At 48.7% G+C, this 15,159-nt stretch overlaps 1 protein-coding gene across 5 annotated transcripts in view; it reads left to right on the forward strand.

Annotated features, from left to right (window-relative positions):
* Positions 1–15,159, forward strand: part of RUNX1 (RUNX family transcription factor 1) — a 251,876-nt gene that overhangs the window by 203,371 nt on the left and 33,346 nt on the right. For 4 of the 5 annotated variants that reach the window (XM_042903602.1, XM_042903601.1, XM_042903600.1 and 1 more), the window contains one exon: positions 8,997–9,188. The exons of the other annotated variant lie outside the window; for it this stretch is intronic. In XM_042903602.1, coding sequence (XP_042759536.1) covers positions 8,997–9,188 — 192 coding nt within the window. The remainder of the gene's footprint in view (positions 1–8,996; positions 9,189–15,159) is intronic. 5 annotated transcript variants of the gene reach the window in all.

Below are 15,159 nucleotides of genomic sequence, written 5' to 3' on the forward strand. Positions count from 1 at the left end.
AAAGTCCCCTTCCAGTCACAGCCCGCCCAGGGGGGTTAGGAACTCCTGGGGTAAAAGTAACCGCTCTCAGGTTACTTTTTAATGGCTCCCTAACGGGCTTTTCTGGAGACAGTCCCTTAATCAAGGACAGTGGATAAGCCTTGGAATTACAGGCTCATAGAGTAGAGAGGCTCTTGAACTTGTGAGCGGCCTGCACCCCTCCCTCTGCGGGGTCTCCTCCCCCCGTCCCCCCCCCCCCCCAGACGGCCACCTCTGGTCAAGAGCAAAAGAAACCGGACGGGTTCTCCGCCCTAAGCTACAATTAGGTCCTGAGTCACCAGACAGGAACAGGAGGTAACCAATGGCGACCAGCGACTACAGATTTTGACTACTCCGCTTCCAGGGTGGTCCGGGTCTCAAAGAGCTACTGCGAGCGAGCTAAGAACTCCACTGTCCTGTTGCTCTGAGGCTGGAACGGGAGCAGCTCCGTTTTGTTTTTGTTTCTGTCCCGCGAATCTGGGGGGCATGGCTGGGGGTGGGGGGCAGGCCTCGCGTGGGCCTTCCTTCCGCCGGAGTCTCTGTTAGTTTTCATCTGGCTTTGGCCCCAGCTGGCTCTGCCTCTCCCTTGTACTGTTGCTTTGTATACCTTTCCTTTCCTACTCGTCTCTAGCGGTTGGGTCTTTGCCCGTCGGACCGTGTGTGTGTGGGTGTCTGTGTGTGTCTGTGTCTGCGTGTGTGTGCAGATGCTACAAAAAAACAAAACAAAACAAAACAAACAAACAAGGGGAGCCGAAGCAGCTCTTTCTTTACATGAGGGTGTTGTGCTCAACTCAGCACAAGGGCCTCTTATCTATTCTTTTTTTATTTTTTGGCACGATGAAAGAAACATTAGAGAAGACAAGTTGGGCAGACCATTTGACTTTTTTTTTTTAATTTTTTTTTTTTAATGTTCATTTTTTTAGAGAGAGAGAGAGAGAGAGACAGAGCACGAGCAGGGGGAGGGGCAGAGAGGGAAACCAAGAATCGGACGCAGGCTCCAGGCCCTGAGCTGTCAGCACAGAGCCCGCCGCGGGGCTTGAACTCGCAAACCTCGTGATCGTGACCTGAGCTGAAGTCGGACACCCAACCGACTGAGCCACCCAAGTGCCCCCACTGACTTCTTTTTTTTTTTTAAGTTTATTTATTTATTTTGAGAGAGACGGGGTGTGTATGTGTGTGTGTGTGTGTGTGTGTGTGTGTGAACGGGGAGGGGCAGAGAGTGTGTGTGAGAGAGAGAGAGAGACAGAGAGAGAGAGGGAGAGAATCCCAAGCAGGCTCTGCACTGTCAGCAAGGAGCCTGACGCAGGGCTCCAGCCCAAACACCATGAGATCATGATCTGAGCTGAAATCAAGAGTCGGATGCTTAACGGCCTGAGCCACCCAGACAGACTATTTGACTTCTAATGAGACATTTCCACATGAAACTTGATGCGCTCAGTTATGACGTTTTTCCTCCACAAGTCGTATTCTGACCCCACTTGAAGAAAAGAGGCAAAACCCCACACCCTTGTGGACCTCACAGTCAGTGGGCGCAGGCAGACCAGAAGTAATTGTTAATAAGTACCATGGAGAAAACCAAAGCTAAAGGGCTAAGGGGTCGACTGGGCCGGGAGACTTTGCAATTTAAACTAGGGTGTTTAGGAATGTCTCAGGGAGAAGGTGAAATTTGAGCAAAGACTTGAAGGATGGAGGGATGTGGTGCACAGATATCTGGGAAAGGGGTATTCTGGGCAGAAGAAACAGCAAGTGCAAAGGCCCGGAGGCAGACATTTGGGAGTGATAGCAAGGTGGCCAGTATGGCTGGAGCAGAGCAGAGAACTCACACTGCCTGCCTCCTAGTTTCAAAATAAGGGGTATTCGCCTTAGAAAGCAGGCATAGCAAAATGCCAGGCTGGCCTCTAAAACATGAGCTTTATGCCATATGAAGGGCCAAGGCAGGACCACGGTTTGGAAAGACCCAGGATAGGGAAGCCCCACGCACGACCAGACTTGTGGTCACTCGCTTACCTACTGCCACCTGCGAGAGAATCGAAGCTTTTCCCAACCAAAGGCATCGCTCTCCCCATTGGTGATTCTCCTGGGGTAAAGCATCGTGTCTGTGGGATCCCTAAGAAAGTCGAAACACGTTACCTAGGAAGAAGCAGCACCCCGACAGACTTTTCTCCAGGGTTCAGTGTGATTTTCCACCTGTAGAAGGTAGGAGGGCATGTGCCCAGGACACATGGGAGAGGGGGCGTGGACAGACACACAGGGAGAGGAATGAGCAGTAATCTCAGCCTTACATTCCCCTTGCCACTGATGACAGGGGAAGGGCAGGGGACCAAGAAGTATCATTATTTCCCATCTCATCAGAGAAGCAGGGAAATGAAACCCTGGAGTAAGGTTCAGCAGGCTGGCTCTCTTCCCAGCTGCAGCCGCTGACTCCTTTTTAGCAGGTCTTGAGGGGAGTCTGATGGCCCACTCCCTCTGGATGCACCCTTTCGATGATGAGGGGGAAGGGGCCGAGACCCAGAATGCGATGCCCCTACAGTCAGCAAGGTAGCAGGCAAGGCTCGGCGAAGGCTTGAGGGGAGAGAGGAGAAGATCCGAGAACAGTGATGTCCTAGGTCACTAATAACTGTCTGAAAGGCCACTGACGAAACAGCAGGAGACAGGGGGAGAGCGAATTCTCGGGATATGTTGTGCAAACCTGCTGACCACCAGCACCCGGGAGGGCAGTGCGTGCCGGGTAGAATGCCAGGTTCAAGCTAGAGCTCCAAAGACCAATTAGACAGTTGAGCCTGGGACTGGCTCCCACAGGCCAGGTGTCTGGCTGAAAAAAAGACAGAAAGAAACCTTTGAAAGTCCTAACGTCATATGAGGTTGTTCAAGAAAGCCTGTGCTTGGAGTCACCCAACCAGAACGAGTTGAGTAGCTAATTGCTGAGATATAATTGCCGTGAATGCTTTTAGAGCCCCCTCGGAGTCATCCATCTTAGTCCTTTAATTCCAGGCTTCCAGATAAGGAGGCTGGGTGATGAAGAGACTTGCTCTTGTCCGCAGGAAAGTTGGGTGGAAAAGCAGATTTATAATAGAGGTTCTTAACAGGCAGACTGGCGGTCACGTTTCCCTGGTGCCATGTTGTTTCTCTGGCGGAGAGAAGGATTACGGCATCTGCTCTAACACCCCCATCCTTGGGGGCACCCAGAGGCTTCGACTGGAAAGGAACAACAGGTTCCTCATTAACCCTTTCCTGCTCTTCTTCAAAGTCGTTCCGTAGACGCCAGAGCAGGAGTCACGTTCTGGGTTCACCTTACAGATCAGCCTGAGCACAGCCTGGGTGAGTCACCGACTCAGCTCAGTGATGGCGGGAGGGAAATGGTCTACGCCCACCTGTCTGTAGGGCAGACCTCTGGCACTTACAGCCGTCCTGCATACATTGAAGAGTTAAAAGATTAAGAAAAAGACCACCAGGTAGCTGTCGCCAAAACAAGGCGGTCACTCGTCACTCGGCGCTCGTGGATACTTCGTCTAAACACAGTTCCAGTATATTTGGTGTGTTCATTTCTAGCCCAGGGAAAGTTAGAAGCACGTTGAAGGGAGGAGTCACCCCCCTGTCTCGCTCAAATCCCCAGGATGTTCCCTGGACCAGCTTGCGGGGGGGGGGGGGGGGTGTCACATCGCTTGGGCCTTATTAGACGTCTAAATTCTCAGGCCACACCCCAGGGCTACCAAGCCAGAATGCCCCACGATTCGGATGCTCATTCAGGTGTGTGAGACATAGCTCTCTACTGTGGGGTCACAACACACTTCTGGCTCTACACACGAGCTGGGAACAGAAGTGGGACAGTAAAGGCAGAAAGTGCAAATCCTTATGGTGCTCTGGTGGCCCGGTGACCTACAATTACCTAACACCGTTCACTCTCCTATCGATCCACCGGGGGGGCGCGCACAGAAATTGGTATGGATAGGAGCAAGATTGCGGGGCGGTGGGTGGGCAGCTGTTCGAGGGAGTGGGTGTGTTTTCAGACCTGCCCTCCTTCTCTCATTGGCTGTGTGAGGTTAGATAAATGACACAACCGGTCTGAACTTCACTTCTCACACGTGGCTTAAAAAACAAAGCCGATTTCTCCGGCACGTCTCCAGTTCTGAAGTACTCTAACTTTGCAGGGATGTCCTAGTTTGACAACATGGGGAGAAATTAGAGGGAGAAGTTAGGTTACCAAAGTTTATATGGCACTGGACAATCTATAAACATGAATATATAATATGTATCCTAATATATAATATGCTAACATACATATTATATATTTTATATCATGATATATACATATGTGTATGTATGTATGTGTGTGTATATATATATATATACACACACAATGGGACAATGGGACAATACTGTCCAACATTAAATTAGCCAGCAGACAGATAGTTTTGCTATTAGAAAGATTTATTTCATCACCTGCAAGGTGCTTTAAGGAAGGATCACATTCACATTCGGTATGATTACTTTCCTGTCCTCAAGACTTTAACAACCCCGGAATCTAGAGTTTAGACTGTTATACCAGGAAAAATGAGCTGTTGTCTACACACGTCAATTTCTTTTCCATAGTCCTAAAGCCATAACAAATTAAGGGGGAGATACCCAGGTTTTTATATCCAGACCCATGTTGTTAGTATCAGATTGACCAGCAAGCATCTTTTGAAATGCAAAAGAATTGTATTGTATGCTTTTAGAATTGTATGCTTTTAGAAGACTCACAAGGTCATGTATAGACATACACAAATATATGTATCTATACATATATAGAGATCTTTTTGGTATTATCATTTCGCATACATTTTCTTCAACTGTTCATCATGACAATGCTTCGAATCTATGCCTTCCTACTTTTTGTGCTGAGAACCTATCAAGAAAAGTAGTAAACCCACACCAGAAACATGGGCTGACAAGCTGCCATAAAATTATTCTCTCTGGCCAAAATTTTCCAGGAAAATGTGACAATTTAGACTTACTTGTTTTCTGTGATAGAGAATATAGTTCGGGCGCCTGGGTGGCTCGGTTAAGCACGGGACTCTTGATCTCAGCTCAGGTCTTGATCTCAGGGGCGTGAGTTCAAGCCCCACGTTGGGCTCCAGGCTGGGTGTGGAGACTACTTTAAAAAAAATTTAAAAAGAGAAAATATCATATTCCACAGTTCAACCGTGGTTTCTTAAAAAATATAGTTCAGTTATGGAAGAGAGATGCATACCTACTCAGTCTAGTTTTTATAGCAGAAAAATCGAAAGCTGGTCTCATTATCCATCATGGCTATCATAACATTTAGGGATGCCTTGTGGGCAGCTATCCCAGAAAGCTACAGGACGTATATCTTTGGAATGAAGAAGTAAAATTTTGCAGATGGGATTAATTTATTTTTATTCCTTTTTTTTTTCTTTTGGCTTTTTATGACACTATGTATATAATAAAATCCTAATCAAATACTTCTTCCAGAATGTGGGAATAGTAAGAGAGAAACAAAATTAAGTATCCTTTTCAACTCTGTTCAAGAGTCATTGAGATGTCCTGGTATGAAATCTTAAAGCAGCCACTATTTTAAGGGCCACCGTGTCAACATTTTCAGCTTACTTACAGTGGGCTCCAAAAGTCAGACTACCAAACGTGCATGCTTAGGGCTGCATGGTAATTCTACTAGACTTGATCCAGAGTTGAATTCCCTGCTGCCCTCTGAAGCCCAGTACTCAGCAAGAAGGAAGAAAAGGGAGCTTGATAGTGGACATTTCCCATATTTAAAATTCAGGGGGCAAATTGACATTTTAATTGCACGCAGATACAGGAAACCGGAGACCTAAAGCATCCATTTTCCCCGGCTTGAAAGTTTATATCGGAAGCGCCTGTATTTCATACAAAATATGCCTCTTTGGCCCATGAAATCTGATGGCTTCAGAAAAGAAGAGTTAGGTGTTCCTTTGATCTAGCTTATAAATGCATCTGAACCACACCTTTCAGATGATAATGCTTTTTATTCCCCCCCACCCCTTGCCTTGGTGTTACGACCCTCTAGCACCCTGGTGAGGAAGTGACTGGTGAGGGGAGATTCCCTGCAAAGATAAGAAGGCTCTTACTTACCGCCAGGATCACATGTGGGGAGGGCGCGGAAGGAATGCTTCCCCCCACTCCTCTGGCATTAAACTCAGCCTCCCGACTCTCGGGGCTTAGAAAATGGCTGCGAGTGAAGAATTGTTTTCTCTGAGAGTTATGCCCGAACATTCCTGCTAAAGCAGGCAGTCATCAGTTAATCTCTGTAAATGACTACGATTTGGGCAGGTGTCAGCTGATACAGAAATTGCTCACATGTTAAAACTTTTGGTTTTTTTAGACGTAGGGCAATGAGAGGGGACTAATGCAAACAAATCATCTCACGTTGTGCCCGGCCACAGTAGCGGCTTACCTAAAATGACTTATTCCTGCTCCATGTTTTGGGTGGCACGTGATCCCCAACCTTGGGGACCGAGGCGGACACAACCGACAGCCGCTCTTCAAAGGCAGACCGAAGACTCCAAATTGCCAAATGTTGTGTACTCACGATGATCTCGTATACATCATCCTTCTGGATCACCCTCTGTCCTTGACACGGTGTTCTTCAAAAATGCCACTGGGTGCCCAAGGTTTTGAAATGGGTACAAAACCTGCTGGAAGCCTCTGCGCCATTATTTCGCCATTCTTTCTGAGGCAGTGGAACTCCCCAGAATCATTTGTCCTGCCCTCTTCTCTCCCTGACTCCTAATACCAACCATTAGGTCGTGGTAGGCATTTAAAACTGCTTTGAATGGCTTCTGAGTCGGAATGCTTTTGCTTGTAGGAATACCAGATTTCTCGGTCTGATCAGCGGAAAGCTAAGAATCTGTCCCAAATATAAAAGGAGGAAGGAGTCAGGGTGCCTGGGTGGCTCAGTCGGTTAAGCGTCTGACTTCGGCTCAGGTCATGATCTCTCGGTTTGTGGGTTCGGGCCCCACGTCGGGCCCCGTGCTGACAGCTCCGAGCCTGGAGCCTGCTTCGGATTGTGTCTCCCTCTCTCTCCGCCCCTCCCCCACTTGTGTGCGTGCGCTCATGCTCTCTCTCTCTCTCAAAAATAAATAAACATTTAAAAAAAAAAAAAAGGAGGGAGGAGTCAGGGAAAGATCCATCCAGAGACACTGAATTACACCATGATCCACTGAAATAGAATGTTCTAGAAAAAGACATTTTCATACTTCTGAGAGAAAGGGATGACAGGAGTTGTTCCGGGACCTGGCCCTATGGCCTTTCGCCCACAAGGCCAGTGCTTAAAATACTCAGCCGGTAAGAGGCCTCTCACATGTGTGCTGGCCCTGTGTGACTCAGGCTGTTTGTGTTCAGGTCGAGTGTTGTGGGCTGCGGGGCTGAATCAGAGTCCAGATTTGCCTTGGTGACACATGAAAAGAGGGAGCGTTGCGTTTGAACTACACAAATATTATGCTTAAGTCGTTTTCCTCATTTTGGAGCCAAACAGGTCTTGTCCATGATAAAAATCACTGCAGTATAGTGGGTCCTTTTTTTGGTCTGGAATTTGAGACTGCATCCACTGTGCCAAGGGGCCTGGCAGCAGGAAGAAACGGCAAGCCACGGAGATTTGGAGCCGTAATACAAGTTACAAAATTTAATTTTGTAATTGTAGCGATCGGGAGCTGGGCTGAAATGCACTTCTCCCACCCGACTGCCCCCCAGGCCGGGGAGAGTAGACTCCTGGAATTCTCTTTCTAACTGCGGGCTGGGTCAGGGCATGCGAAGCAGCCCCAGTTTATGGCAACGAGGTCCAGTGTTGTTTGGAGGCCACCTGACAACGGCGGAGGGGGTTGGGGGGGTCGGTGTGTGAAATTGGTCAATGACCCTTTATTCGAACCACAGGGGTGAGGAAGGAGCAGGGGCACATCGTCTTTGAAAGGGGAATGAATCGCCTGGCCCCGCGGTGGCTAGATCGGTACATCTCAAGCCTCAGTTCTGCTTGACAGGCCTGCGTCTCCAGTGTAGAGACGTTTTGTTGGAGGAATTAAGGAAGGAAACGGGAGGCCCAACCCTCCCGGCCTGTCCCATGTGAATGGCCTCTGCTCACTGCATCGTGGTGACAGTGATTTTGATGGGGAACAAGGCAAGGACACTCCCCATCTATACAGACACTGAGCCCCCCACCCTTGGATTCCTGAGCCCTTGGGCAAGCTCATCCGGTCTGCTGGCACATCCTCTGGGCTCCAGTGGGCCCAGCCTGCTGGGAATACTGGACCCGTTGAGGCCCAGGCTACACCTTCCGGTCCACCCCCCTCTTAGAGGGTGCACCTGGGGAAGTCGGCTTCAGGAAGGAATGCTCAAGAATGCCCGTAGAAAGCTTTCGAGGAGAGGGAGAGGAGAGGGGCCGAGGGGCTGCCCGAGCCCTGCATTTAGCAGGAAATCGGACCTCCCCAGGGACTGTGGGTTTGCAGCCACACCTCATTTCCTGCTGGAAGGGCCCACTTTGCTGCCTCTAAAACCTGCCAGTGGTGACTGGATTTGCAGTAGGGAGCGGCCGTTCCGATGCCGCAGGGAAGGCACCTTTCCTGGCTGCCACAGCTTCGCCCGCGGTGTGCGGCCGAGCGCCAACCACCGATGCTCCTTCTCTCCCTCTCGACCTGACGCGGTCACCCAGGCGGGTGCGCCCACCGCGTTCTGCCCAGCGGAGGTGGGCGCACGGGGTTAGGGAGACGGGGCGCACGCTGGGTGGGCCACCCAGTGGCCTGGGATGACGGGGGCCCCCGAATCTCCCCCCGGGGCGCCCCAGCCAAGCGTGCAGACCTCCGGCGAAGCCACGTTGGGGGCGAGGGGAGAGGGAGGGGAAAGACAAGAAAACCCCGGATGTCAGGAAATCCACAATACATTTTCTGATCTTTTCCCTCCCTCCTTCCTTGCCTCCCTCTCCCCTCCCCACCCCACCCCCCTCCCCACAATAGGACATCGTCAGAAACTAGATGATCAGACCAAGCCCGGGAGCTTGTCCTTTTCCGAGCGGCTCAGTGAGCTGGAGCAGCTGCGGCGAACAGCCATGAGGGTCAGCCCACACCACCCAGCCCCCACACCCAACCCTCGGGCCTCCTTGAACCACTCCACTGCCTTTAACCCTCAGCCTCAGAGTCAGATGCAGGGTAAGTACCTGGAGGGAGCCCGCTTCCCGCCTCGCCCTCGGGCCGCACCCCCTCCCCCAGACCAGTCCTGGCTTCTTTCTCCTCCTTGCGCTGAGGGTGGTCCTCGGACCAGCAGCCTCGCAGACGCGCAGGGTCTCTGGCCCAGCCCGGACCTACTGAGTCAGATCTGCCTTGTACTGAGATCCCCAGATCCGGAGGCTTTGCTGCCTAGGATATGGAGAGATATCTATCTATCCGTAGATAATATCTTGAATGTTTTCAAGAGTTAGCTTTGGCTATGCTGTTTTCCTCCCTACCCATTAGGCTAGAACGCACACACGCACGTACACACGCACACACCCCAAGCGAGGTGAAAGTCAGGAGGTTTCAAGTTCCTGTGGGCCTCAGATCATTGGTGGGGCTTGTACCTAATTAATATATGTCCTTTACGAAAATATAAAGAAATACGAGGAAAGTCTGGCTGCCATCACATCAAAGGTATTATTTACAATAAATAAATTTGCAATCAATAAAGAGTGCAGATTAACACACACACACACACACACACACACAGCCATACACGCATACCCTGGGGTTTAGCTAGCAACTGCAAAAACACTGTAAAATACAATAATTGCATAAAATGCCCTGTGCCAAATTAGATAATACACAAAGTTCATTTGCACCGTAGAAACCACTGACGTCAATGGTTATTTGCTCTGTGATACCATGTCAAATTTCCGAAATACAGTCCCTTACTCTGTGCTGTGCAGCACACAGCTGTATGTGATATGGTCACAGTCAGATTCTCTTCTCCAAGTAGCAGGCTTGTTGGACTCAAAGGGAGAGATAAGGGACACATCTGGGGGAGAGAGCAGGTGGCCAGCCAGGGACACGCTACCTGCCCCCTGAGACTGCCAAAATTCGCTTCCCCGGGTGCTTTCTCTGTGTGTGTCGTATTGCGGGATGTGCTCTCCTCGTGAGTTCTTTAAGGTTTCTAGACCAGTACCCCTCTTTTGGGGCTAGCGCTCGGGGGGTCCTCGAAGAGTAGGCTGACTCTCTTGCCCAGAGTTCGACAGCTCCTGTCCCAGGCTCTCATAATTATGTTTCTGGGGGCGGTTCTTTAATTTGAGTGGAAAATTCCCAAAGACGGCTTCCCGTCAGATGCTCGGCACACAGCTGTTAAGTGGCCTGTGGGTAGAGTGGCCCCTTTGTATCGGAACAGAAACCCAAAGCTTGATTCGGGCAGGTTGTGTCTCCTCTACAAACTCGTCTTAGGTGTCTTGAGAAATAGCCTCCGTGAAAGCATCAGGTTTATGGTGCTTTATCATGACTAGTCATTCAAAAATATGCACACTGATCTTTTCTAATGCCAAAATGCAAGCGTGGACGGTGAATTGGGTCGAATGGCACATTAATGGACAGCGATGGGCAAGGGGTTAAATGATACTTGCCTTCCAGATAGAACAAACTGTCAAGGAGATTTTTTGATCTTGTGTTGAGGGCCATTGAAATTACTTTACGTCACCTGCAGACCTCCATCTGTGACATCAAAGGGAAGATCTCTATTCTCTTATTCTCTCGTCGTATGCCGGGCCATTTATACTACTAGGTTGATGAAGGGACTTGCCTTTTTCTCCTGATATTGGAACCAAAACTAGTCAGCATTTTTTAAAAAGCAATGGAAAATTCAACCACAGCGGGGGCAAGTTGAAATGGTCACCCTGAAGCCAGCTTTGTTTCAGACGGTTTTGGTGAGGAGTGAATCAGATCTGATTTCCCTCCTTGTCAGATACGCTCTTTTTTTTTTTACCAAAAAGGAGAGGGGGAGGGTGGTAATTGAATTCTTGTCCTCGGCAGTCAGCAGCTCTTGGGTGGAGACACAACCGTGGACGGGCATTCTTCAGCTCTTTGGAATACTGTATGCTTAGCAGAGTATCAGGTTTAACACAGAGCATCACCCCTTTATTGTTCCTTTTGAAAACTTTTTACTTCTGCAACATGTAAGTAATAATAACTTGCTTTTAGAGGGCCCTAGAGGCTTGGTTGCTATGCTAAAGAATGTGTTAACTATATTGCTAATGCCCTTTCTTTCCAAAATATGATTTGCTGGTCAGTACATCACTTGTAAAATTATAGGAACTTTTTAAAAATAACCGCCCAAGATATATTCGTGTAAAACCACTTTTTCTTTCTTCCTTTTTTTTTTTTTTTCTATAAGGAAATGTTTTTTTTTCCCTTAGTCATGTTTTGAGTAGACCCTGGGGATTTTTTTTCCCCGAAATTAGAAAGTTAACAGGGATAATAGTAAAGTCTCTTTCAGCCAGAACCTTCATTTTGTTCTTGACAAGTGGGAAAATGGTTATTTTCCTGGCTTAGCTCTGGAGACTCCATATTATATTTAAGAAGATGCTTTATGTAAAAATTCAGCATGTGTTTATGGCTCTCTCTGAAAAGGCATCAATCGCTATAAGAAAAATATCCCAAAGGTAGTCATGGAAGTTGAATAGGGTGCCGTACAGATGTGTGAATGTTTTCAGCATCTGGAAACGTCAGCAGCTGGGGGCTTGGAGAGATCGTGGGCTGACAGAGAGGCTGGGATTTCATCCGGAGAGCTCCGCCTGCCCCTTCAACTCTGCCCGTAGGAAATCACAGATGTAGAATAACGCCTCTGTTTATCTGCAGTCAGATGTGCTTGAGAATCCCCCAAAACAGACATCTCAAATTATCTGAAGCAAGGTAAGGGAAAAGGGGGGCAGGCCGCCACCCACCAAACCACTGTTCATTTGGTGAGGTTTTTAACTAGTAAGAGGGCTGAGGTCAATTTCAACTTCCTACTTTACCAGCTCTTTTTTTTTTTTTTTTTTTTAACGTTTATTTATTTTTGAGACAGAGAGAGACAGAGCATGAACAGGGGAGGGGCAGAGAGAGAGGGAGACACAGAATCTGAAACAGGCTCCAGGCTCTGAGCTGTCAGCCCAGAGCCCGACGCGGGGCTCGAACTCACGGACCGTGAGATCCTGACCTGAGCCGAAGTCGGTCGCTTAACCGACCGAGCCACCCAGGCGCCCCTACCAGCTCTTAAAAGTGAAGAGAAAGCCATTTTGTCGCGGCTACACGATTAGGCAAGAGAGCATCACGAACTGCCACGGGCGAGGTTTAGGATTCTCGTAGAGTCATGGGAAGGAAAACGGACACGTGTCCTTTCAAAAGATGGGACGGGACAGATTCTAGCAAGATGAAGTCGCTGATGCTCAATCGGTCACACGCACTCCTTTAGAGATGGCTCCAGGCGACCCAAGCAAGTCATTTTAAGAATTTGACTCCTGATTTACCAGAACTGATGAGCCGCATTTACAGCTGCATAACCCCCACCTTTCTGGGAGGAGGTAGACAGACTCACATCGGAAGAAACCGGAGAAAGGAAGGGCCCAAAGTTTTGTAGTTCTGCTGCATGTTGGCGTGAGGTTTAGCTCTTTAACCTGTTAGGATGTATTTCGGCACAGGTCAGACCTTTCGTACACATTATTCTGTTCTCACCGCAATCCCCTGATGTGGTTTGTAGACAGAGGGGATAAACCCCACAGGCTAACAATTGCCCAGATTCTCCAAGAGCAGAAATGGCAGACTTAGACTCAAACCCAGACCTTTCTGGCTACGGAGCCAGCGTTGCAAGGGTGGCAGGTTCTGTTGGATCAAGGATCTATGAGACTCAAGGCTGACCAGGGTCGAAAGATCCAGATCCTCAAAGGGGCGAGGGGAGGAGTGCTGAGCTGGACATTCACTTGCCTTCTGTTAGCATTAGATGTTGCTGATGATGATAACCTTAGGGCCAGACTCTGTGGCGGGCACCTTGAAAAGCTATCTTTTTGGGGGGCGGGGGGCTTGATTTTTCAAGCTGGGGACAAAAGGACACTTAACTCAGAATCATGAATCTCCAGCGTGAGGGAACGAAGGATGAGGAGGGCTTCCCAATTGCTCTTTGTTTCCTGGGGCAGCGGCCCGGCCTTCCTGCATGTACGAGTCTGTCTCTCTTGGGGTCCGTTGTTGCCGGAAACTTCCGGATGTCCAAACACAGGCCACCTCTGATCAGCCCTGAGGAGTATGCGCGTGCCTCTCGCCGAGAGTTGAGAGTATGGCCGGAGAGTGGAGACCCTGACATCTCAGATTCACCTCCTGACTTTTAGTATTCCAAACGATTTTTGTTTTGATAGTGATTTTCCCCAAAAGTCAAAGTTACTTTGGAAAGGCTACGGTTGTCTGTGAAGCTTTTGGAGGTATGAATTGACTTTGTTCCTCAGCTATCCGGTTACATATGTCAGTGTTTATCAGCCACATTGACAAAAGGGAAAAAAAAAACCTTTCTACTTCCCTGTAGGAGGTGAGAGAAATCCCCTTTCCAGCCTTGGGGGTAAAATATCAAACTTCTCTTTTCTTCTCCTCACTTCTTCTCTGTCGCTCTCTCTCTCTCTCTCCTTCCTTTTTCTTCTAGAAGTTCAAAATCAGAGTGGGGTGGGAGGCTATATAGTCCAAAGCCAGAGGGGTTTGCGCATGTAAATCTACAAATGGTCATTTAATGCTTACACGACAAAGTAAACTAGTCAGGGCGCTAGGAATCGACTTAGAAGCCATGCGGTAAAGGTGAAAAGTGAATGATTTAAAAATCACTCTTATCTAGCGTGGTAGAACTTGAGAGCCTTTAGGGGTTTACGATGTCAGAATCTGAACACGATTGAGATCAAGCCTGAATCGGGTGTCCCCGTGAATACAGAAAAATAAATAAATGCGAGAGGGAAGGGAGGGAGGGAAAAGGAAAACAGTGGAAAGGATACAGAATGAAGAGTTCACCTGTGAGGGGCGCCTGGGCGGCTCAGTCGGCTGAGCGTCCGACTTCGGCTCAGGTCATGATCTCGCCGTCTGTGAGTTCGAGCCCCGTGTCGGGCTCAGTGCTGACAGCTCGGAGCCTGGAGCCTGCTTTGGCTTCTGTGTCTCCCTGTCTGTCTGCCCCTCCTCCGCTTGTGCTCTGTCTCTGTCGGTCTCTCAAAAATGAATAAATGTAAAAAAAATAATAATAATTTAAAAAAAAAGAGTTAACGTGTGGGTGAGCGAGCTGACAGGTGCCACTGCTGTGTCCTGTCCTCTCTTCTCAGGAGCAGGCGGAGGGGTTAGAGTTAACAGAGCTGAAAGCATTCTCAAGGCAGGAATTGAGAACCCAGTTTACTGTTTCCCATGTTCTTGGCTGGTGCAATGTAAACTGTAGGTTTAAGGAAAGTTTGAAAAGCTCATATCAATGAATCGCGTCGTAGACATGCAGAAAAAGAGCAAGGGGGATGGGAAGAAAGCTAAGTCTGTTTTCTCCTTGAGCAAAAGGCCGTAAGGCCTGTGCCATTGTAGCTTGAGTTGAATGTGGCTACCGTATGTCTATCACCCCTGATTTCCATTCGCGGCCTGTGAGTTCCTCTCGCGCTCTGTTGATGGCGAGGCATGGTTAGCGACACAGAACCCCCTCGAACGGCACGGCTCAAAATGCCTGCGATGTATTCACAAGCACCGCACAGCTAAGTACTTAATAAACCAGCCCTTCAAAGGAGCCGCCGACCTCGTGAGCTGTCAGCGCCCGTAATCATAAACCACATTTTTAGCGGGACTACATTTTCAGACCAAACGTTTTCATGGATGTCGTTCAAGGGGATCGGACCGTGTCTTCCAGAGCGTGTTGGCAATGCTCTTCTAATGCTTTTTTTTTTTTTTTTTGGTATGAATGATGGGTTTATTTACTTATTTATTTTTTAATATATGAAATGTATTGTCAAATTGGTTTCCTTCTAATGCTTTTCTAATTACAAGAAAGAAGGGTTCACTCTAGGGCCTGATCTTAAGGATAGAATATTCCTTCTGAGGATTTGATATGTTCTGAACAGCCCCCTCATTCTGGTAATCTACAGGCCGGCACGCGGGTGTGTGGGTGCACGCACACATACAGAGTTTTTGC

The sequence above is a fragment of the Panthera leo genome, chromosome C2 (assembly GCF_018350215.1).
Source record: "Panthera leo isolate Ple1 chromosome C2, P.leo_Ple1_pat1.1, whole genome shotgun sequence".
NCBI classification, from domain to species: domain Eukaryota; kingdom Metazoa; phylum Chordata; class Mammalia; order Carnivora; family Felidae; genus Panthera; species Panthera leo.